Raw genomic sequence first — 24,466 nt, 5'->3', positions numbered from 1 at the left:
AAATGTGAAATAACTTAACCAAATGCGAACTGCTGAGGAGAGCTGGCAAGTAAGCTGATCTTGAATTGAAGACAGTGTCCAACTAATGTTTCTTAGGTCAACTCAACAAAATTTACACAACTCCATTTATCATGCAAACACATTGGTTGATTCCAACTTCTGTCATGTGACAATTTGCTATTTTTCTGTTCTGTATCGTAAAGTCAATTTGAGTTCTGGGTGGTTGTTCAGACAAAAGAAATGAAGATTTTGCACTGAGCTGTGATCAAATCTGGCTTCACCAGAGACACTTTACCACCACTGGCAAAATAAAAAGTCCTAGTTGCAGCCTTTTGTTTTCATCAATAACTATCTGTGTCTTACCCATGGTGGTCAGAGTGACTATCACAAAGTAGAGAGACGAGGTGAAATCGTAGCGCCTCTCGTCAGCATCAGCCTTGAGAACAGCTACATCAGCGTGGTGAGCGGAGAGAGCTTTCCCCAGCAGCTCGCTCAGCCTGCTCTCTGGAACACAGGGGTTCTCCTGCAGGAAGGAGCGACGCAACTCCTCCACCTCAGCTCTCAGCTCCTCCTCCACCGGCTTCTCCATAGCTGTGAACACCAGACCTCCCAGTAGAATGAAGAGCAGGTAGCAGAGAACCAAGTAGGAAAACACATTCTCCTGGCAAAATAGTCCCAGTGAAGACATGAGCTTGGCCATTGTTGGTTCTGACTGCAACCAGATACTGGAAGCTAGTTAGGCTTTAAATATTTAGAAAGGCAAAGTGGGTCACAGACACAGGCCTGTTCACAAGGCAATATCAAATGAAAATTACACAGACTCCAAAGAACAAAAAACCAGGGTTCAAAAATACAACAAAATTTATTCTATGAAAACAACAAGTATGTACAAGATGGCAAGTGTCCCTCTGAATACATGGCACAACTATCAGCTGGAACTCAGTCAGTGCTTAAAGAAATACTTTTCTCCCATTTCATTTATAACTTCTCTTGTGTGGAGGATCATGATCATAAACTCAAGTCTGAGGTCTTGCCCCTGCTTCTTCAAGACAGCAAATGAAGATGCATTACAGTCAGATGTAAGGCCAGTGTTTATGCTTTCTGGTGAATGGCGCAATTGCTGCTACAAAAAACAAAGCTCTCAGCTTGCTGAAACAATAATGCTGAAGTGGATTTAGGATTTGGACTGTCTGGGCAAAAAGACAAGTTGAAAGTCGTCACTTTAGGCTCCAAATAATTAACGTTACTGAATAATGGAAAATGTACCAAAGCGGTCCGATGTCCATTCCTGGTGGCGTATTCTTCAAAGAGGGAGATAAAGAGAGTAATGAGAACACGCCCACCGACATACAGGTTTGCCTACCCTGCCAATAACGGGCAGCTTGTGGGCGTAGGCACGCGGTGGGAGGGCAGACAGAGGTGGAGTCGGGGCAAAAGTGGTCTGGAAGGGACGGCGGCCCTGGCAACGGCGGCCCATTTGCCGCCCACCAATCAGAAATGAGAACACCGGCAGTCCGGTCTGGGAAGAGGTGAAGCGAGCTTTGGGGAAACCGTCAAGTGCTGAACGCTGACCTGAACGTGACGAAGAGGATCTGGAGCGCTGCATGGAGGAGGAGCGAGCCAGGGACCTGATGTGGAAAAAGAAAGTCAGCAACATGCAGTGCCACAAACAAAGACCCAATCATTTTCAATGAGGACTACATTTGTTTGCTTTACCTCCCTGATCCTGTAGCAGCCAGGCTGGGTGGGGGCGGATCGGTGCGAGGACTCCCATCCTGCCTGGGGCTGATGTTAAGATTGGCAGTCAGCTGTGGCATCTTACGGGTGGTGTCAGGGTTAGAAGCAGGGCCAGGGGGCTCCTTCCTGGCATCACTGAGCTGGGAGTGGGTGCAGGGAGGGTAGCTGCCAAACCCTGGTCCTGTACTAAACCTGACAGCCAGGCTGTCTCCAAAGAAGGAGTAGAGCTCACAGTACATAGCAGGGAGAGGCACTGGGGTCCACTCCTCCCAGGGACAGCCGGCTCCGCCCACCTGAAGATGGCTGGCGATTCCAAGGGCGGCCTCAGACAGAGGCTCTGGAGGGGGGCTGAGACCAGGGGAGCTAACCCTGTTACCAACAGCACCCGCCACAGAGCCTGGCTGAATGCTGGAGCCTCCCTCTGCTGCCTGACACAGAGCCAGAGCCTTCATCTTCAGCAGACGCTCCACTGCCACCTGGAGGAAAACAGGAGGTCTATATGAAGGAGGTCTGGCAACACTATATGAACTGTGTTGCCAGTGGTTTCCAGCATTGGCCTGACTGATGTCTAACACTGTGGAGGGGTAGAAAAGCCCACTTAGAAGTTACATAATGTATATAAACACAAAATTAAATTGATTTTTTTTCAAATGTTAGTCATCTTTCCTATATTGTTATCACAATATGCTGCATTTACCACTTACCAGGCCTCTAAAAATAAAGCTGTTTTCTACTATAATGTTGACAGGACCACAGAACAGTCAGTGTTTCCCCTGAACGGGTTCAGGAGTGGAGCACTGCTGCTGCTGAAATGTCAAGGTTCAGTAATATTCACAACAAACATGACTTCCACTCCCAAAAACTGCACTTGTTACACTGTGGACAGCTGACTGTGGCTAGTTGCTGCTGCACTAGCAGCCTCTCCCACAGCAGCGTGTTGGCTGCTGCCCTCCTCCATCTCCCTCTTCAACTCTTTTCCCGACCCTCACTGGTTGAAGACAGGAAATATTCAAAACTAATTAAGCAAACAGCTAATCACATTCAAACTGTTCAGCTTTCCCACCTGGATACTCCAGGTCAAGGCCAGGTCTCATAGCAAATGTTTCATCACTTGTTCCTCTCATACAACAGATAAAACTCCAGTCTATCAAATGTGTCAGTCCACATGAACTCAAACACATGCATCACTTGATGACCTATTGTTCATGTGTGTCAGGGGGCAAGAAGTGGCTGAACAAATCAATGCACTGTGCACAGATAAATAGTGAGGGGAAACTGTTCTGTAGTTAAAAATTGATCACAGATTAACATAAAGTCAAAAATTGGTGGCCACATACAGGCAACTTGGGTGACCGTTAAGATCCCTGGGCAGCCCACCCAGGTAAAATCAGTGTTTTTACACACAGGTACAGCAACAAGGTCGACTGACCTACCTCTCCTAGTGGACAGGCTTTTACCAAGATAATCTCTTTGGCAATGGAAGTATAATACTGAACACACACCCACCAGTTCAAGCGAACCTACTGAATATCCACAGCAAAGTGATACAATCCAAGCTAAATGATTAGTTATACTGTTGTGCTCATGGACATGCACACACCACCACCACCATTGGGGGGGGGAAAAAAAAAAAAAGGATCCTAGGGTAAATACTGTAGTAATTTAGTACCATGTCATTCCAAGCTTATGAAAGTGCATTTACTCTACACCTTCTGCAACTTGAGTGACAAGAGTTGGTCTGAATGAAATGGGGAGTAAAGAGTTAACACCTTCACAGTGGCATCAAATTTTACTGCCAAAAACCAAGACAAAAAGAAGGATTTTCACAGATAACTGTACAGAAGGACATCACTTCTGCATTACTGACCAGGATGGCTCCATAGACCTTGTGTCCATCTGCTTTGACCTGGGCATTGGAAACAGAGTAGTCATCCAACACAGCCTGGAGGTTGGCCCAGTAAGCAGGAAGGTGTGGAAAGAGCACTCTCTCCACAGCCTGCCAACAAAAACACACAGGTTAAGGCAACTGTCACATCCCTGAGAACATTCAGATGAGCAGCAAAGATATACAAGCACAATTAGTGAAGTAGTGACAGAACAACATTACAGGAATGAAACTGCCCCATCAGATGGAGTCAGTCTAGTTTTGATCTCAAACTCTCCAAAAGGAGAGCAAGTATTTCACAATGAACTTTGTAGAAATGTGTATGAAATGATAATAGATCAAGAATATTTCCATTTGAGAAAGAGCATGGCATCTTCAGCCTGGATATTTTAAGGCTTCACTGAAGTGCTACAACAGAATATATTGGATAGTATTAGTCAATGTGTGGGAAAAGAATTGTGTCACCAGGTAACATGACCTGGGTAGACTACTTTAATGCAGAAACAAGACTGCCAAGCTTTACAGATGGAAACTGTGAGCATACCTTCCATCCCAGAGCATGAAGCCCCACCACAGCTCCATAGTGGGAGCACAGTGGTCTCACTGGGTCAGACAGAACCTTCTGGAGCGACAGAAGGATCTGGTGGTAAAGACCACTCACCAGATCACCATGAGTCCTGGAGGGGGGAGGGAGATACATTAAGAGGAAAATGAATCTCAGTTCCATAAGCAGGTGGACTCAATCACAGCTCAAATGAATTCACCTTGTTGTGCACGTGCACTTTGTAACAGGTTTGGCACCACATTTTACACTGTGCAACAACTGAACCACTTAACAAGCCCCCACTGCATAAATGTAACATTTAGCGCAGTTACTGAGAAAATGTGCAAATACAAAGATCAACCTCAGGATTTCAAGTTGTTCAGATCAGAACTGCAATTCATAAAAACTATTTTTATTGAGCCTCAATTTTCTGTTGATTCAAAGATTGATGAACTCACCACTTCTGTTCTTGTCTTATCCATAAACAGGCCAATAGTACAGTGGCAGTAAATGGGAATCTTTTCATGTAACTCATGCAGTTTCATAAATTAAAAAACTACACCATTTGACCTGAAAATGGTCACATGTAAAGAGATTGCACATATTGTAATATATGAGCGATCTGCCATTTTAATACAAATTTTTTACTCCATTGAAACCCTGCCAGCACATGCTCTGGTCCTACCAACTCAATGACCAAGCCCCGTGTCTACACCACATCAGGGAGGAGCTCACCAGAAGATGTGGCTGAGGAGCAGGGCAGCATAGTCCCTGAGGGTCCAGTGGTCGTTGAGAGGGTTGATGGAGGCAGCCAGTGGCTCCAGGATGCAGTACATGACACTGGAGACCAGGCTGCGCACATATGAGCCCAGGTACAGGTAAGGGTTCTGGACCAGGCTTTTAACCATGTGAAGGAGCCTGTTGAGCTGCTCTAGGTCATGGCTGACTGACTTCACCTGGACACAGTCAAACAGAAATGGAAGAAACAATACCACCAACTTTTTTTTTTTGACAAACAGATTAATCAGTTTACTTTTCTGTAAATAAAAATCTGCTGTAAAAGGCTGCATTTTCAATATTAAAATATCAAGATGTATTTAAAAAAAATGTTAAAGTGTGAAACCCAAGAACAAACCTTTTGCACATTTTATAGCGAAAAGGAAATAACAGGTTGATTTGGATTCTAACATTGTTTTAAAGATGAATGTTAAACATCTACAAGATCTGACCCTGGACTTCATCCAACCTACCCCACTGATGACGTAAACAAAGTATGGCAAGAGGGCAGCAATCTTGGAGTTGGACTGGAGGTCCAGCAGAGCCACCTGATACAGAGAAGTGTTAGCACTAACACACCGAGCCATACAGCACATCTGTTTGCTTCCAGCTACAGATCACCTTCATAAGGTGGAGATCCTCTCCCAAGATGGCCCGTGTGATCTGCTGGTAGTACTTAAACAGGTCATCTGACAGAGACTGCACTGCAGTGGGAACTGAAACAGTTCAGCAGTCAGGTCAGATCAGATAAGACAAGACAAGACAGCTTGTGTGGGTTGTGTAGACCAATTGTTATACATACTGTAGTGTGGCTGAGTCTTATCTGTCCCTTGAGGTTCCAGGTTGCCTTTCCCATCCAGGTATGACACATTCACTGTTATGGAGGGAGAGAAAAAAAAAAAACAGGAGAGAACTTGTAAGATATCTACATCTGATTCAAAGACCCTGAACACTGACTTTGTGGCTGCAGTGTGCAACAAAGCGGGTCATACCTCGCACTATAGTCTCAGCACAGCCTTTGGGAATGTTGGTAGCCAGAGCCAGCTCGACCAGGTTGATATCCCGATCCTCGATGAAGAAAAGCTCGCCTTCCTTCACTGAACGAAAAGGAAGAGCATCCTGGGCCCCGTAGCCACAAATGGCCTGGTGAACACACAGACTTCAGGATGCTTAAATGCAAACACCGTTTCACATATCAAGACCAACCCTACAGTAACTGACTAGACTAACTAGTGGACAGCATTACTGTGAGCATCATGCACACTCACCTCCACATTGCTCCATCTCAGAGCTCTGTTGAAGTCCTCCACTGTCAGCTTCCTCCTCTTGGCGTGTCTCATGAACTGAGAGCTGCTCTGTGCAACACGAAGCAAAGGCAACACACTCAACGTGAATAACTCCCTGTGCACTTCTATACATCTAGCCACGTTTCCTTGCGGACTGGCGTGAACACATAACATACGAGGATCCGTGCACCAACCTGTGCTGCTTCTCTGAGTCGATAACACACGTCTTCAGCCAGTACAGCGGCCACGTCGTCGCCGAGCTCCACACCTGCACTCTCCGCAATGAGTCTGACAGACTCCCGGGACACCTCGGCGAAGCGGCGCTCCTCCCGGTCCACCATGCTGACGGGGACCACTCGGAAAACTGCAAGAAAAAAAAAAAAAAAAAAAAAAAAACCCTCACAATAATGCTCGCTGGCTTTTATTATGCTAAACCTGAAGACTGAGTGGACATGTTCACAAGAACCTTGGGGGCTCCGTACAACTGATAACCTACTGCTGGTGTTTTAAACGTTTATTAAAAATGACTAATACTGGGTGGATCAGCTATAGCCTAAATAGATTTGTTAAATGTCTCAATTTCTGGTGCATTTACCAAGTACTGGCGACACTAAATCAATACGCCTTTAACTGTTTCACACGTTTCAATGGGACCTGGTGGAGACTCCCCCCCCCATGAGAAAATAGGAGCTAGCTCGGACTCGCTGCTCAGCATGCTAGCATAACAAAACCGAATCTGGGCTCTACCTACCCACCAAGAACACACCATTTAAGCTAAAACATTTATCTTATTGTTACGTGAAGACAACTACCACTTATACAAATGCATTTTGTTGTATGATTTAATGTTGGCGTCAGATAAACATCGTGTTTGAGGCATCAAAGCAATTACGTTAAGTTGTAGCTACTACAGTCACCACAACTTGAAAAGCTAACACCTTAGTGGTTAAGAACCACAAAGAAAATTCAGTGCAAATTCTATAATGACAGAGTTGCACTTTACCTCCTTAGGTAGAACCGCTGAAGGATGATTATTCTTCCACTCAGGCGGAAAACGAAACCTTCCTCACACGGTGCTCCATCAATGTCAAGTTAACATGAAGAAAGGAACACATTCGTGAAGCCCTTCAAAATAAGGCAACACTGGAGAGCCCATTCAATTCATTTTTAAAGTTTGTCGTATTAACAGTGGAAATAACAGTAAATACGGCCCTAAAAAAAAAAAAAAAAACCCCACAACCCCCAACAGTTTAAGTAGCTGAAAATCGTTTATCTAAAACCGCACGACACGGTTACATTTCCGTATGCTAATGACGCGACACGTGATTGGTCGATGGAAAGCCAATAAGAAACACGGATTGGTAGTTCACCTCTAGACGTATGCAGTCCGTGCTCTTCAATGAGGGGATAGACAGAAGCTGATTTTATGAACACAATCACTGCCATATTAAAGCAGGAACACCAAGTATTGTATGCCATAGCATCATCCAAGTAATTGTTTTCACCTTCACTTACCCCTGCATCTCGTTGTGAGCCAGTTTGGTAATGTAACCTCCAATAACAGCCTTCTGTTATTTAACACTTTACCATGATGCACAAAGCAAACCTGATCCAAATGTTTAGCTTGTGTAAATTAAACCACAACAAGTTCGATTAAAATTAGTTTATTCCTGATGCAACTTCCACTTACTCAGTTCCTTGATGAGCTACTGTTATGTACAATAGTTAAAAACATTAAATTACACTCATAGCTGCACCTGTAGTGATTCAGGAAACCACTGACATCCTGTCCAGAACTATTCTAGACAAACCCATGACTGAACAGTTCAAGACTTGCTTGACCGGCTGACAAGCAAGTCAAACAACCTCAACTAAAATTATATACGTTACAGGGGAAGAGCACATTTAAAAAAAAATAAAAATAAAAAAATAAAAAAAAATTAACTGAGCTCTGGTGTTTGGTGCTGATGCCGGTCTAACAGTGAACATCTAGTTAAAGTGCCCTCCTGTCCCAGATCTCCTGGGCCTTGCTGCTCTCCATCTGCTGCAGGTGGAGAGCCAACGGCAGCAGCAGGTCACTCAGGTGCTGGCTGGAGAAGGCATTGTGGGCCATAGTCTCTGCAGGTGGGGTGGCGAGAGGAGAGGAGGAGGTTGAAGAGTTTGGTGAAGTAGAGGCAAAGGGGGATGTGGGGGACTGTAAAGCCAAATTGCCTAGAGACAGCTGAGGGTAGAAGAACCCTCCTTGGGTCTGGTCACAGGTTTTAATCTTGCTGGGGAGGTTGTGCTGGAAGCGACAGCGTGTGCCATACAAGCAGAAACCAAAGGCGTTGAAGGTGCGGCACAAAGCTCTTTGAGGATTCCAGTCCTTGATCTGTGGCCGGAGTTGGGGGTTGGCAACAGACCGAGCCTTCTTGCCAGTGTCGGGACAATCCACCCCACCACTGACATCTTCACCGTTGATGTGCAGGAAGTTACAGCGATTGCCATAGGGGCAGACTCCAAAGGAACGGAAGGAGCGGCACATCCATTCTGTGGTCTCTGGTTTGGGAGGGGGGTTGGCAGCAGATCGAGTCTTCTCACCCACATCAGGAGACTCCTCACTACCCCAGACATCTTCCCTCTCAACATGCAGGAAGTTACAGCGAGTGCCAAAAGGACAAACGCCGAATGAGCCGAAGGCACGACAGGGGACATTCCTGCGCCGACGTAGGGCAGGACGCTGTTCGGAGGGACTGTGGACAAACAGGCAACGGCTGCCATAGTAGCAGTAGCCAGTAGTGTGGTAGCTGCGACACAACTCCGTTTTGTACTTTGGGTGGCGGTAGGGAACATGGAGCTCATGGAGGCCATGGGCGAACTGGCAGCGCTCAGCATATTTGCAGAAACCAGTAGCAGAGTAGCTGGTGCAGAGCTCTGTCTTGTAGCGGGTGGAGCAGACCCAGGGGGCGAGGTCTGGGGAGGAGGGCTCCACCAGAGGGAGCAGGGCCTTGGCCAGGGAGAGCCCCCCTCCACTGCTGTTTCCTGACTCTTCACTGAACAGCAGGTTGTCCATCAGTGCCTCATCTTGGTAGGAAGGCAGGAACAAGTCATCACTACTGGTCTGGGGAGGGAAAAAAAGTTACACTTAATTTCAGTGATACCAAGACCTGCCTTGTACAGTATAGGTTGTTGGAGGGGGGACGGACGACATTTCTATCCATCCTGAACACAGGTGTCTATAGTAGGCTATCCAATTCAAAGCACCCTTCCACCTGCTCCAAGGGCAGGGATACCACAAGCCGACGCTTGGTGAGCATCAGTCAGGCATGTGTCGGCCCCAAGACTTTCATAGTACTGTTCACCTTTTTAGCGAGTGCCTGTTACAAAATAAAGAACACGCCTCACATGCCTAAAGTCTGTTTTGCACTTAAAAAAAAAAAAAGAATAAAATGGAAATTGTACCCCTGGCATATTCACCACTTTCTGCTTAAATCCCACACTGCAAAGATGTCACAACTGTGATTCAGATAAATCCCTGACATTACATTCTGTCTGACAGGATTTTTATTTTTGTGGAATTATAAAGTTTATCATTCTCAGAGAAGTGAATATTGATTATGTATAGCTAATTACTAGCATTTTAGAGTATTTGAATGCCAAAGACTTTGATTTTATTGCTTAGGGATTACATAGTTATGAGTGTAACAGGACAATATACCCCAAAAGCAGCTCCAATCCATCCATGTTCCCCTGAAATGCCATTCAGCTCTAATCTTAGCCGTCTAAAAGCACACTTATGAGAATGTGGTCTTAAGTATTCAATATTTTACAGCTGCTTGAAAACCTGTAATCTGGTGACAGTGTTCAAGTGCCAAACAAATACAGCACCACTCTTTTAAAAGTGTGCAGAAACACTTTTACTCAGTTTTAAATCCCTGAACATAAATGGATAGACCAACTAATCGGTTGGCCAGTTACCAAAAAATGTTAACGCATTAGCATTTTTTAAAATAAAGTTGCTTTCATTACTTGTGGACATTTTTAAAATAAGGGGAACAAGAGCATGGCAAAGAGACATCTATTTCAAGATCACCACAGTCTTAAGAAGAAACGTAAATCTTCCTAATTTACCTGGAGCATGGCGGCAAACTGATGAAGAGTCGCGTGATGTGACTGGGGAGGTCAGCCCCCAGCCCGGTATGAGTCACAGAAGGCCCGCCGAATTACTGTGAAAACGTGTATGAACAGAATGGCATGGACTGCAACACTGCTGCTATGTTATAAAGTCACAAGCAAAGAAACAGACATCTCCGTTCGTCTTTTAACCCGGCGCGCAGCTCCCGCCTTCAGTTTAAATGAGCATCAGGTGTGCTCGAGCTCGACTCCAACAACCAATCAGGTCCACGCCCCGGATGACGTAACAATCCGGTTAGCATCTGTTCTATATTAGGGGCAACACCGGCTCTATCATCGCGGAAGGTTGTGGCTCAGGAGGCAGAGTCAGTCCTTTCTTAACAAGAACATTAGCGGTTCGATTCCTGGCTTGTCCAATGGTCCTCGGGTAAGACGCTGAACCCCCAGTGGCTGGTGACACCTCTGTGCTTTTATTGTGTGTTTGCCACTTTGGATAAAATAGAGGGTTGTATGTGGACTCGCAAAGTACTACTGTTGCTAAACCTCCTGTTATTGTCTTATTTATTTGCATTAGGCTACTGTGAGAAGTCTGGTTAGCTATTGACACGTTATCACGAGGCTCAATCAACATCCTCAGTCAATGAACACACTGTGAGTTTGTGTTACAGACTCTTAACATATGTAGTTTGTGTGAGTACCTCAGTCACATCAGCCTACAGACTTGTGGAAATTAACTCCTCAGTTTGTAGTAGTTGAAAGAAAACCTAATTAAAAACCGTCTGATAGGAAAATAGCAGAGTAGAAATAGATGAATAGCCGTCTTTAGCTAGGCAAAGCTTTGGTTAAGTATTTTTCAAATCAGGCCCAATAGGAATCCTTAAATATTTTTGCACCATGGATGTCTAGTAGAGACACACACACACACCAGAAAAATCCTAGGGATTCACTCAAAGCAGAAGGCAAAAAAGTCTGGCAACACTTGTGGTGTTCTGATCAACACTGCATTTCCAGACTTTTTGCTTTCCAGTCCTGTTTGTACACTTTGACAGAGGATGAAGTTGTGCTAGTAACTTGTACTAACTCCAGGTACAAAGAGTATCCTGACAACATAAGCTCAGTTTCCTTGTAGTTTGGCAAACACCTAAACTAACAGAGCTAAAAGTGAGCCCAGGGCTGACCACAAAAAAATCTTTATTTCTTTTCTTATCAAGATACATTAAAGGATACAGAGACATTGGAATAAAAAACACATGAGAAAAAGTTTCAATTGTAGCATGGTTTTTCTCTCCATCATACAAAAGTCAAAATGTTGCCCCTGGTTCAAATGACCAGCCCACCCACCCTACGAAGGAGAGTAATGTTTCACATGTACAGTAGACTATTAGATCCATCTCCACAATGGAGCAGAATTACACACTTTAGATGTAAAAAAAAGTTCCCAATATGCCAGTTTCCCATTTTTTCTTTACAGATTATTATTATTTGCTACAAACGCAACACTTCAATTTCTTTTTTGAGAAATATTACACAGCCCACATTGGGACCAAACTTGCTTATAAAACCAGTGTCTCCCCTCACTGCTGTGGGGATTCCCAGGCCGAGGCATACAGAGGAAATATAATTATCCAATTAACACCTTACTTTCAGTACTCACCCTTTCACATAATGGTACAAACAGGGGGAACTAAAATAACCAAAGCAAATGAAAACAAGTTGAGACAGCTGACGAATCCTTTCACACAGTCATCACACCCAAAGACATCACTTCTGTTTTGCACTGTCACACAGTTACAAAGGAGGATTAAGGCTGTAAGAAACCAGTGTTTGGAAAAATGTATGACTTTAATCTCAAATGTTTAACATTAATTTCAGAACTTAATTTTTTTTGCCACATACTTTATTACTTTCATCAACAGACCAGTAGCATAACTGTCTGTTTCATTTAAACCAGCCTAACAGTACTTAAGCAGAAATGATGTGGCTTCATTCCAACATGACCTCAGGGTTAAAAGTGTCCACTCACGATGGACATCAACCTTTTTTGTTGCACATTATGGCTTTGTGTTGGATGTCTGCAGACTCATAATACCTTAAAGCCAAATGTGTTCTCCACTGATGGCAAGTCACCCAGTGGAAATCCATGGTAACCACAATCATTTGAATTTCCTAAAACATCCATCCAACAAGACTCTCTCCATTAATTCCACTACTGCCTGTTCAGACATCTTGGGGGTGGGAGGAGCTCCAGGGAATAGGGGGCAGGGGACTTTTCTCTTCAAACTGGTTAAAAGCAGCTAAAAAAAAAAAAGCATGGCAATCAAGTGACAGGAGATAAAAAATGTGTCTTGACTGCAACAGCAACCCTTCTATGTATGGAGAGTTAAATATGACATAACTACAGTATCAAATGAGCACAGAAGAAATGTATGCAGTTAAGTCAGGATAAGTCAATTTAAAGCCAGGATTCATTTCATCCTGTAAAATCAAAAACAAAAAAAGTCAAATCTAATTTCACTAAAAGACACTAAAATCCAGATTTTGTGTGCACCATTTTAAATTTGGTGCATTTTTCCACCTGTTTTGGGAGAGCCCAAACACGAGAAAACAGTTCTCAACAACATAAGAGTATGGTGGGTAATAAGTCTGGATTCACTTCAGGTTATAAAAAGACAGGATTCAGAACACACACCAAAATCCTGGATGTGAGCTAAATGCAAGAGACAACATAATTTTGAGTTAACAGACACTGTTGTTAACCTGATTAGAATTGAGGCAGTCTAATAATTGATTTCTCGATCCACAGCTAAATTAAATCGTCAACAATATTGTTGACCGACTCATTAAGTTGTAATCAAATGAGTATCTTTGGGTTTTAGACATCTCAAGATGTTAGCTTTGGAAAATTATTCTGGGTATTTTTTACCATTTAATTAGATGATGGTCAGATTCAGTGACAGTGGCGGTCATTTGCAGCCATGAAACAGATATTAATCAGAAAGCATGATCTAACAGGGAAGCACTTCTGATTTTGTATGACTGACACAACCTGCCAAATCTAGTAGCTTTGATATTAGTGAGCAAACAAATGTTTAAATCCAGTCACAGAGTCAAAATGCTGAATACGCTCCACTCTCTATCCTGTCTACAGGTTTTGTTCGGCACTCACACATCTGCCTCTGCACACTCTCAAACCTTGGCTTTCACACTGCTCAAACTGTTTTTTTTTTTTTTTGCCCACTCTATACTTTACACAGACACCATATGTTTAGAGGTGCAGGTGGGATGAAGCTCCAGGGAAGGATCTGACTTGTGCCAGCTTAACAGGCTTGTTTCTGTCTCCTGACTGATGATGGCGAAAGCAGACAAGTTACAGACTCAGAGAGAAAAGCAAAATGGCAGAAGATGGGTTAAACATGGTTCACAGCAACTGAGGGAAGCTCTGAATCCCCGACTTGGACCAATGGCCACGTGCAGTCAGTGAGCTATCATCAACAGCCTGCCACATTTTCCCTGCTGGGATGAAGTGAGAAGTGTATGAGTGACATCTTCATATCAGATCAAATTGGCCTGCTACAACTGTGCCCCCATCCCATTTCACTCTCACACACACATACACATGGCGTCACCCCTTAAATGATGCATATATTTACACAAAGAGAGATGTAGAGGAAAAATCAAAGTGTGCTTCATCTCCATTGCTTCAGGATGAAAAATCTCTTGATTTAAATTACACATTTAAAACAGGCAGCATAAAAAAGGTAATTTGGGATCTGGAGAAAACACCCTACAAAGCCCAAAGTGTGTGTGTGAGTGGCAGTGTGTTGGTGTGAGTGTCTGCTTATTTAATATTGTAGAAATGTACAGTCATCTAAGTGCTTTTGTGTGTTTGTGTGTGTGCTGGACACATCAACTTCTGGGAAATAACAGAGGACTCAAGAAAAATGATGTTGAAAATAAAGGCAGCAGGCCAGTACGCCGCACCTACTGGTACCTACTGGTATGGTGTACTGGGCTACACAGACCCTCCCCCAACTCCCATGTCCTTTTAAAAGACCCCTCCGTCCTCCCCCTTCAGTCCTCCAGGACAATGGGTTCGCTGGTGCTGGAGGGGATCAGGGGCATTGCTAGGTTGCGGGGAGGTGGCGGCAGCTTGATCCGCACCAGAAGATGAGGTTTTCTTGCTGCCCGGCGCATTTCTGACTGGGTCAGATGTTTCCTCAGAGCCCTGGTTGAGAGACCACCAGGAAAAAAACATCACAGTCTGTACCTGTATTCATTTACCATGGATATTTGTATAGACAGATAAGAGCAGCTAATGAATGGTCCTGAAATTAGACTTAAGGTAAATTTCACCCAGTGAGTTTGGCTGAGGTATGTATGTCCCTACAGCCATAATGATTTGTCCCCTATGAAACAAATTCATGAACAAGGCCCAATAATGCTGTGTGGCAGAGACCATGAAGTTCTGAGATAAACCAAACTTGGCTGCACGTGCTGCTGCTAATGTTCTGTAGCTTCACCCTTAACATTATGGAGTCTGAATGCTAAGCTGGTGATTGTACCTGGTGTCCTTTGTAGCAACAAACACCACAGGGTTGGGTGCCTCCCCGTGGCTGACCTTCTGCCGCTTGATGACTGGCTGAGTGGTGGTCCTCATACCTGAAGTGTACGGCCTCCCGTTGGCTGGGTAGGGCACCCCTGTAGCCTGTGAACCAATCAAAGACCACGATAGTAAATCAACCTTGTATTTTCACTTAAGAGGTGAAACAGCAAGTGCTGATGTTCACATCCTATAGCCAGCAGTGCCTTTTTAACACCAGAATGTGTAGCGGCCTCGGGAATTTGTGTAATACTGACGCTGTCAAACCCTCTCTTTCCCAGCAGGCTTTGGCCCACTCGAGGCTGGTTGGCCTGGTTCCTGTTGATGGGTGTCGGGGGCCCTCTGGATGCCTTCAGTTTCAGAGGAGCTGAGATAGCTGCAGTGACGCAACATTCATCAAAAGCCAATCACAACAGAAAAGGCCAGATAAGACAAACACAAGAATTACAGTTTTAGAATTATGACTGAGGAGGAGGAGGAGTGCCGGTCATGACATGCTCTTACCTAAATCCTTCACTATAGTGGCCAGCGACTGTCGAGGCACCAGCTTGCTTTTCGGAGGAGTTTTTGTGGCTTTGGGCAGCCTGATCATACCTGAAGAAACAGACATGTCCACTCAGACTTCTGAACCAATGGACACATGGGGAGAACCATCTCAAGGAGAAAACACATCTTTACAGTGTGTTTAAACACAGTGATATTTCAACCGATTGTGCTAAACCTGAGTTAGAAAGTATTGTGTGTTCATACACTCAGCCTTGACAGCGTTGGCGTTAATGGATGCGTAGGGCCGCCGTGCAGCACGGCGAGGCTGCAGGATGTCCTCACACACCCGCCGAGCGATGCGGGTCAGCTTGGTGGTCTGCAGGATGAACGTCTGCCGATTCTTGGCCAGCAGCTTGGCTCGACCCTCGTTACGGGTGAACGGCGACAAGCCCTGCACCTCCTGCCTTGTCATGTGAGCACGGGGACCTGTCTCCTGAATGAGGAAGAATGGGCACCGTGAGGCCTTCAGGGGGCATGGTTTATTTCTGCACTGCATCTGATACTAAAACACACAATTAGATACTAGATCAGACTACAAGGAATATGACTTACAGAGCCAACTCTAGTGGCGCCCTCTAGCTGTGTGGGAGTCTTCAGGCCTCCATATTTCTTCCAGTAAATCCAGCAGGAGGCACACAGTCTGCACTGCATGTTGGGAGGCCCCCAGGAATACCACTGAGGAGACTGGGCCGCTGGATTGATGGCAAGGGAATCATTGTTAGGAAAGGCTGACTGATAAACAGAAGAAACAAACAAACATCCGACATTCATCCCATGTTTCTTTTTGTGATCTGCTGTGGTTCATAGAGGAAGCCTGAAATAACAAAGTCTGCAGCTTCATTACTTGGTCGGTACAGACAATACCTTTAAGAGTTATAGTGACTTCATCTGAATGAATTTGGAGCTCAAATATGATACTGTATGATGGCTGGGATATTCTCTAATGTGTCCCCTTGTTGCTGCTCTGTTGAAACATCACTGACACATGTACTACTAGCATCTTCTAATGAGACTGCTGCACTTTTTGTTTCCTAACAAGAAACTTGAAGCTGTGCAGCTTTTCCTGACATTTATGTGAATGAAACCTTCCCATAAACAAAGTGGAACATGGCATTTATCAGCCAATTTATGGCACGTTTGTACAGTTAGGACAGCTTGGTGAATCTTGGAACGCTCGTTAAACATAATTTACATCTGCATTATATCGAAGTCAAATATCTAAATGATTTTTAAAACACATGCTGTATAACACACACCACAGGACTGGTCCACCAAAAAACCAAACAAAAAAAAAAAGCTCAACAATAAAACAAAAAAGGGTGCAGCATAGTAAAACAAAAACAGAGAGGCCATATGATCCTATACGATTATATTTTTCCATATGATATAGCATCTCTCCTAATAGTTCAGTCAGTTGTCCACTGTCCTTGTCTATTTAAATCCAGATTATACTGGACTCCCAAGGATTTCAGTGGTTCTTTCCACTTCTTCAGAAACTTATAAGTCTTTCCTTCGACATAATGCCTCAGTTTTTCCAATGTCATAAGCTCAGACAACAGAGACAGGGGGAGGATCATCCTCAACCCAATTCCCCCATAATGGCTTTCTTTAACACCATTAAAAGCAATCAAACAACTTCTTCATGCTGTTTCACAGAAACAGGAACTTTCCACGCACACACAAAAGAGGGTCTGCTGACCTATGGCTATACTGATGTTTGTGCATACTGCCTTCCAGAAAATCAGAATACTGTTACATTCACACAGGCAGTGAAATCTAGTACCCACATAAGTCTTAATTTGGGACAGTTTGGTGAAGTTATACCTACTATATATGTATAGCAACATATAGACATTTGTTCTTTCTCTAGATTCATTTTTAGACTATGTAAAATTCAGATTTAGTTTAATTTAAAACATGTTCTTTTAAATCTTTTTTTACACTTCAATTCCAAAACATTTGTTCAATGAACAACAAAGCCTGGTGACATTTTCTTTCTTTCTTTCATTACCTGTTTGGAAGTCCCAGCCACCATTCACAGTCAAACTTAGAGTAAAAGCACTTACTGTGGCAGCTCTCACAGCTGAGTCCTTTCTGAAAGCCTGCTGCTCCGTTCATACCAGGCTTGCTGCCAGGCACCGGGATCTGGTTGGGGTTGGGTTTGGTGCTGATAAAGGAAGGAGAGAAGACGGAGTCATTCTAGGGGTCAGTTCTAACTGAAGGAAGGTCCTTTGTGTAGCAGTTGGCAGTGGTACTCACTAGGTGGGAATGTACACCTGCTTCAGCTTGCTGTCTGCCTCTGCTGCCTTTAGTCGTTTCTGCCAGTGAGAAAATAATTTGGGGTTTGTAGAATCTTGATATGGACATGCAGTCAAAAACAAATCAAGCTTTTTTGGGAGATTTTGTGGCTTGCTTGCTTGCTGTGGTCCTACCTGTTGGATGTAGCGATCAGTAGTCTTCCACATGTAGTAGAACTGGACCACACTGGCAAGAGACTTCCAGGGCAGCTGAGGAAGAAAACATCTACTGAACCAGATGTCCATGTACATACATAGAGAACAGTTCAACTGAACACTGAAGTTGAAAACGTGTTTTTACCTGACATCATTATTCCAATAATCATGATTTCACATATATACTGTCAGAGACAGCAGAAAGAGAGAGCTTACAAAGTCCTGACGGATGTCGTTGAAGTCTTTGCCATATTTCTCCAGGGCCTCCTCAAACAGCATGGCCTCTGAGGCGCTCCACTCCTCCATCTCATCGCGGCAGAGCACTGGCCCCCCCTGAGGAACCAGGGTGGACATAGCTTTGGCCAGATCGTAGTTGTTCTTCTGCAATGTGTCCATAGCATGGAACTGACAGCAGAGAGAAGGCAAGACAGAGCAGAGTGGTGGAACATTAGAGCCTCAGTGGGCACATATACTGTATTACCATCAGAGATCTGTCATTTGATTCCACCTACACATACTTGTAAACACAGCCAAAGTGTTAAATCAGTTTCTGTGGAGGGGGCATACACCACTGTGTCTCAGTTCCATATACTACTAGGAGCAGCCATGGCCCAGGAGATAGAGTGGGGGGTCATACCCCAACCTTAGGATCAGTGGTTCGATCCCCAGTTCCTCCAGTCCACATGCTGAAGTGTCCTTATATCAATGCATGAGTAATAATTATGTAACGATATAATAAATAAGAGTACAACAGTCACAGGGGACCATTTTGTTCATTGAGTAATTTTAACATTTTAGGCAACCTACATTTTGGTGATAATACATACTGTATTACCAAATATTTTAAATGCAGATCTTTTACTTGTGACAGAGTAGTCTTACACTGTGGTGTCATTATTTTTACTTAAACGTGAATACCTCCTCTACTATTGGTGCTAACCTGGAAACTAACATGCTTTAGTTACTTTGTATAGCATGTTAGAATTACGTGCTATTATTTTTATTCTGTTTATTGCAGTAATGCAGTCCTGTTAATGCTTTAGGGTCAAGCTGTCTCTGTAAATACAGTTCCTGATCAAGCTCAACCATCTGTCAAATAATCACTTTTGTCCGGCCAAAAAATAAACAGAACTTATGTTTTCATGCCTTTGAGGGTCATTGTAGCTGATAATAATAATAATAACAGTGTAATAGCACATACCGTAATATTTTCTGAGATGGTTATCATCACATCGTGAAAATCTCATACCATTGCAACCGTACTATGTACATTTCCAAATTATGTACTGATGTTGATAGCGAACTAGTTTGGGAGTATACAAGAAATGCAATTAACTACTATTAGTACTGAAAAAAAAAACATTACAAGAAGTCAGACATCACAATTGTCAGTTTCACTTTTTAAAAATCTTCAGTCAATAAAACAGGAAATGTAAATCTTTTATGGAAAAAATAATTAAAAAACTAAATATTATTAAAAGCTTGGCTTGGAGTGTTTACAGTGTGTCAGTCTCACCAATGTGATGTCTCTGGAGGCTGCAGCTGCACTCATATGGAGGCTTGGCTGGCGGATGGAGCTGCTACAGTCCAGGGCCCGAGCAAATGTGCCCACAGCTCTGAAACAAACAGGTTACAACCAGTGGTAAATGGTAGATGGTCTTCTATTTGTATAGTGCTTTTCTATGCATTGCAGCACACTCTGAGGACTCTCACACTATTTGGTCATTCACCCCATTCACACTCCCAAGCATACGCACATTCACACACTGGTGAGATCACCGGGAACAATTTGGGATTCAGTGTCTTGCTCAAGGACTTTTTGGTGTGTGGACTGGAGAAACCAGGAATCGACCCAACCCCTACCTCCTGCGCTACCTACAATGATTCAATAATCCTGAACTGAAAACAAAGAAACATTGACATTATATGGTAATGTATGTAAGAGTGTCAACTTTCATTAAATGACCACTAGATGGAGTGTTTGGCTGATGGACCATACCATGGGCAGCAGCAGGATTCCCTCCAAAAGCAAACCTGATAGTTTCCCTGAAATTAAATTCCTTAAAGGCATGCAATCTTTGCATGTAATACATACAACATCGTTGATATACACAATCACAAACTGATACTACCATTATGTCCAGGTGGGAATTCTGCTTAATAAGTCTGATATTTTTCTGGCCCTAGTCTCGTAACGCTACACTTTTCTAATTACAGGCTAAGCTCTTGCAAACAGTTTACCATAAAACAACACTGTCTTTCAAAGTTTAAACTTTTTTTTGAAAAGCTGTCATGCTGGTGGCTGAGTCACAAGTCTCCATGGCAACAGGAGCTAGTGAAGATGATGATGAAACTGGTTGACAGATGGCAGAGGAGCATTACCTTGCCACCACCAGGAACTGGTCGATCTGAGGGTCTTTGAGTTGGTTGTTGGGGTCCCACACCTTGGTCTCCAGCTTCTCCTGGACCCGGTTATCTGATTCACCTGACAAGGAGAAACTGGGTTTAACTTACAAATGTGAACTCTTTACAGTTTCTGCTTTATGTATACTTTTAAAACAAACAAAAACAGCTCGAGCTGCAAATGGATTCTGCAAACATTTGTTCAATGTTAAATGTGCTGCTCACCCTCAGCTAGCTTGTCAGGGATCTCAGCCTGGTACTTAGAGCCCACCCGGATCTCGCCCTGGTCTGCCAGCAGGGTCTTCTGAACTGGGTCAAATACCAACGAGTAGAAAAAACAGTCCTGGATAGAAGACACAGCAAAAGATTGCAGCTGCTTGCCAAAAGCATAGTGTTCCTGCTATTATTCCAGTGTCTTTCTTTTTATAAAGTGAAGCTGTAAAACCCAGGAATAAACGAGTGCCAAACTCTTGTACTAATGAAAACGAGCAGGTGTCTTACCTCTTTCTCAAGGTAGCCGGCCAGCACATCTGTTTCATTGAGCAGGGTGACGTTACATTTCCCCCTGAGGAGACAGTGGGGAGCATTCAGAGACCAGAATGTTCATGACAAAGATGGAAAGATGTTCTACATCTCAAAAGATGAAAGTACGGGTGTGAACAAAAGACATAACAGTTGAACTGAGATGGTTTTGACATTACCTTATTCCTCTAAAGCGGTCTTAAATCACTGTTGGCTACTATTATATTAGTTTGCATATATCTGAGATGGAGTTTCAGGAAACAAAGTCTGAAATAAGGCTCATATGATTTTGGATTAAAGATGTACGTCATATACATGTGCTACTCTGTGATGAGAACATATCACTGGCCTTAACAGCTAAGAATGGCCTCAGCAAGGATCATTCACCGAGAACTTTAGTCCAGAGCTTGGGTTAATAAACACGTACCGTATGTGAGTAGCAGGTAGTGATTCAAACTGTCGAGATAGGAAGAGTTCTCTGTGCTTGAGCTGGTGCTTCTGTTGTTCAGACAGCACCGGCTGCTTCGACTCCTCCTCAAACTCTCCTACAAACACATCACCACATGACAAACATCACACACAGTCATCAATAGACACAAACTCACATACAGGATCCAAAAATGTCTCAGGACCTGCCAGGGAGAGTAAAGCATAAAAATGTCAAATAAAAAGGAGTGACTTTTTTTAAGGAACCTGCACCTGTTCTCTCTTTTTCTTTTTACTTGCTTATACCCCTTTTCATACAGTAGACACGTGATGTCTGTGCACTGGCTGAGCCATCATGAACCCATTTATGGAGTCAGATGACCGTCACTGTTAGAGACTCCATTCTCCAATGTAGTTCCATGCACTTAACTGATCACCCACACAATCACAAAAAATAAAGTTTCACTTTCTGCCTGCTTTCCTCTCTCTTACATAATGACAATCCCATCCCTGATAAAACACCAGCTCACCAAAGCCAGGCAGTGTCTGACAATTGTCCTACTCTTTTCATGAGGAGCGCTGCCTGACACAGGTCCACCCATTCAGACTGACCGCTACAGTGGGTTAGACCAGAGGCCCTGTGCCCATTTGAATGGGATGTTTTCTAATATACACAACATTTGTGCACAGGTATGTGAACCCACAAATAGTCTTGTGCTGTTTTGTGTCATAGCTTTATATTCCAGAGTACCAACTAATTCGGGGTAAACAGGACAATTTCAGTTTATGATAAATCTATTTGTGAGTGAACCTTTCATGCAACCAAAAACAACCCAAAAATTCAAAATGCATTGTGTCAGGTACAATTAAAGGTGGCTGTGGCTCAGGCGTTAGAGCGGGTCATCTCCTAACCAGAACATTACCAGTTCGATTCCCGGCTTGTCCAGTCCACGTGTTGAAGTGACTTTGAACAAGACACTGAACCCCCAGTTGGTCCCAGTGATGTCACTGGTGCATGAATTTGGGAGTGCAAATGGCCAAATAGTGTGAAAGTGCTTTGGGTATGCTGCAATGCATAGAAAAAGCACTATACAAGTACAATCATGTAAGAATGTTAACACTGTTATAATCTTTTTTAGTATAATATGTGTGTGGGTAGAAGTGAATCATTTACTGCTTGCAAACCAATGATGGTAAGATGATGTCATGGGGTAGGACTGGATAAGTCTGACTTCTTCCTACTCCATTCAAGCATGTACTAGGTATAAGCAAATTGATATTGGATTATGTGTAAAATTATGTGTGTTGTCATATCAACTGTCTTTACATGCTTGAAAGAATAAATCAAATCAAATCAAATCAGAGAGGGACAAGTAACAGACCCAGTCTAAAGGCTTTACAAATGCCAAAACATAGCACTGAGTAATCCTATAATTTGAGCGACTCCTAAAACCCAGCACTCAGTTAGCATTTTTGCACTTCAAGTCAATGGGTTTTTTGAATGAAGGTCTGAAATAAGGTCTGTGGTTAACACAAGGCCAATATACTTTCATATTTTATTCTATGACATAAAATGGGTCTCTAAATTCTCTACTGAAGGTTTGTAAATGGTTTTATGTCTTATAAAAAGGTGGCTGCCAACAAGTGTCTGAATAAGAAAACGCAATCACACCGAACACAGACAGTCATCTCCTCACTAGTCAGCCTTTACAGGCAGTTATTTAATCTCACACACTTGCAAACTCTTCTAACTGACCCAGGCATAATCACTAGCTAGATTAGGTCAAGCTAAGAGGAAAGGATTTTCAAGTTGGAAGCCGTGGAACTGTGCTCATTTATAACCTAACAATAATAGCTTTTTACTTCATTTCAACATTACATTTGCCATGTGCCTATGTACAACCATACATCTGCACTGGAATTCTTGTGCAGGTTGCACACTCAGATCCAAATACACTCACACATAATAAAATAGAATAAACTAAGGACAATAAAAAAAATAAACAAAAAGTGTTTCAATATAATAAAGCAACAGCATTAAAATCAGACTTCTGGTGATTATCTTGCTAAAAAAAATGTTTAAATGTCATGAACTTTTGTTTGTCACAGAGCTTATCTTCAGCAATAATAAAAAGCCTATAGAAAAATCCTATGGGCTTTCTCTCCAAAGGAACCACGGTGATGCTACATTGTTTTGGTACATTTTCTAGAGAATGTACCAAAACTGTACGTATACAAGGATAAAGAATTTCATCTTATTTGTCACCTCCATTACCAGGTAAACAGGACAATTCCACATTTCACGTTGCCAAGTACAGCCTACCAGGAGTGTGTGTTTGCACATGACTGACTGGTGCAGTGCCTTGCCAGATGATGCTGCATTACATTGTGAGCCAAGTTAAGGCAGGTTCAATGTTTTTTTTTTTTTGCTGAAGCCCTCTATGACAAAACAGTAGTCTCACTGAAATAAACTTTGGGGGGGGCTTTTGTCAAGTGCTTACTGCTGCCTGCCTGAACTTGGCCTTAAGAACAAGAATGCCATGTTTATAGACCTACTTTTATGTACTGACCTTCACCTATTGATGTTTTTCATGTCTTCTGGATTAATTTCATACTTTGCTTTTACTGATATGCTTAATCCTTTGTAAAGCACTTTAAAAGGTCATCAAACCATTAGCTGGTCATCACTGTACCCTGGAGAAATTTCTTAAATGATGTCTTCCATAAGAAACCGATTAATTATAAAGTGAACTAGATCTTCTCCATCCACTGCAATGCACAGGGCCACAGACATAGTTCTTAATGGATTTACAACACTGTGACAAATGCATATGACAGCCATGATTCCAGCTAGTAAGAGATGTGAAAAAAGAAGCCATAGGCAGCTACAGTACATGTATATGTGTCTGTGTGCATATGTGTTTGTCCACTAGATTGCGCATTCCTAATTTCAGGCGGGTGAGTAATTTGTTGCAAGCTAAAGAGGAGGGACTATATCGTTCCATCTCGTTGGACTCCGCCCCCGTGCTCAGCCACAGGAAACCTTGTCAGTGAGGGCACGAGAGAGGGAGAGACAGCAAGAGAGAGGGACAGCACCTTAAGCCACACCTCTTTTCTGTTAACCTCTCAACCCCCTCGCCCCTCCTCCCCCTGTCCGGCTAGTCCCTGCCAGAC

General features: G+C 43.3%; 3 protein-coding genes across 3 annotated transcripts in view; all 3 read right to left on the bottom strand.

Annotated features, from left to right (window-relative positions):
• Positions 1 to 844: 844 nt before the first annotated feature.
• Positions 845 to 7,649, bottom strand: taf6l (TAF6-like RNA polymerase II, p300/CBP-associated factor (PCAF)-associated factor). The gene is made up of 12 exons (XM_020594946.1): positions 7,232 to 7,649; positions 6,424 to 6,591; positions 6,212 to 6,298; positions 5,936 to 6,086; positions 5,746 to 5,817; positions 5,565 to 5,659; positions 5,417 to 5,491; positions 4,902 to 5,122; positions 4,167 to 4,299; positions 3,605 to 3,733; positions 1,717 to 2,213; positions 845 to 1,628 (listed from the first exon to the last, which is right to left on the bottom strand). The coding sequence occupies exons 2-12, from the start codon at positions 6,568 to 6,570 to the stop codon at positions 1,304 to 1,306; spliced, it is 1,932 nt and encodes a 643-aa protein (XP_020450602.1). The 5' UTR covers positions 6,571 to 6,591; positions 7,232 to 7,649; the 3' UTR covers positions 845 to 1,303.
• A 228-nt stretch (positions 7,650 to 7,877) lies between these two features.
• On the bottom strand, positions 7,878 to 10,563 carry cth1 (cysteine three histidine 1). The gene is made up of 2 exons (XM_020594963.1): positions 10,340 to 10,563; positions 7,878 to 9,329 (listed from the first exon to the last, which is right to left on the bottom strand). The coding sequence occupies exons 1-2, from the start codon at positions 10,346 to 10,348 to the stop codon at positions 8,223 to 8,225; spliced, it is 1,116 nt and encodes a 371-aa protein (XP_020450619.1). The 5' UTR covers positions 10,349 to 10,563; the 3' UTR covers positions 7,878 to 8,222.
• Positions 10,564 to 13,929: 3,366 nt separating this feature from the next.
• Positions 13,930 to 24,466, bottom strand: part of mta2 (metastasis associated 1 family, member 2) — a 28,302-nt gene continuing 17,765 nt past the window's right edge. Inside the window, exons 5-19 of the mRNA XM_020594859.1 lie at positions 21,294 to 21,411; positions 20,846 to 20,909; positions 20,570 to 20,687; positions 20,324 to 20,426; positions 19,458 to 19,557; positions 18,158 to 18,346; positions 17,921 to 17,995; positions 17,748 to 17,806; positions 17,555 to 17,655; positions 16,041 to 16,180; positions 15,693 to 15,921; positions 15,447 to 15,536; positions 15,200 to 15,318; positions 14,905 to 15,047; positions 13,930 to 14,567 (exon numbers count right to left, since the gene is read on the bottom strand). Coding sequence (XP_020450515.1) covers positions 14,414 to 14,567; positions 14,905 to 15,047; positions 15,200 to 15,318; positions 15,447 to 15,536; positions 15,693 to 15,921; positions 16,041 to 16,180; positions 17,555 to 17,655; positions 17,748 to 17,806; positions 17,921 to 17,995; positions 18,158 to 18,346; positions 19,458 to 19,557; positions 20,324 to 20,426; positions 20,570 to 20,687; positions 20,846 to 20,909; positions 21,294 to 21,411 — 1,802 coding nt within the window. The 3' untranslated portion in view covers positions 13,930 to 14,413. The remainder of the gene's footprint in view (positions 14,568 to 14,904; positions 15,048 to 15,199; positions 15,319 to 15,446; positions 15,537 to 15,692; positions 15,922 to 16,040; positions 16,181 to 17,554; positions 17,656 to 17,747; positions 17,807 to 17,920; positions 17,996 to 18,157; positions 18,347 to 19,457; positions 19,558 to 20,323; positions 20,427 to 20,569; positions 20,688 to 20,845; positions 20,910 to 21,293; positions 21,412 to 24,466) is intronic.

This window comes from Monopterus albus, unplaced genomic scaffold (genome assembly GCF_001952655.1).
Source record: "Monopterus albus unplaced genomic scaffold, M_albus_1.0 scaffold25.1, whole genome shotgun sequence".
NCBI classification, from domain to species: Eukaryota; Metazoa; Chordata; class Actinopteri; order Synbranchiformes; family Synbranchidae; genus Monopterus; species Monopterus albus.
The sequence above is the reverse complement of the archived record's forward strand: the minus strand, read 5'-3'. Positions and strand labels throughout refer to the sequence as shown.

What these genes read in the sequence shown, in the direction of transcription:
- taf6l (XM_020594946.1), bottom strand. Translation starts at nt 6,570, where the DNA reads ATGGTGGACCGGGAGGAGCGCCGCTTCGCCGAGGTGTCCCGGGAGTCT. An exon ending in AGGATCTCCACCTTATGAAG is followed by an intron (nt 5,492 to 5,564) that starts GTGATCTGTAGC and finishes TCTCTGTATCAG; the next exon opens with GTGGCTCTGCTGGACCTCCA. An exon ending in CTCCTCAGCCACATCTTCTG is followed by an intron (nt 4,300 to 4,901) that starts GTGAGCTCCTCC and finishes TCCCCCCTCCAG; the next exon opens with GACTCATGGTGATCTGGTGA.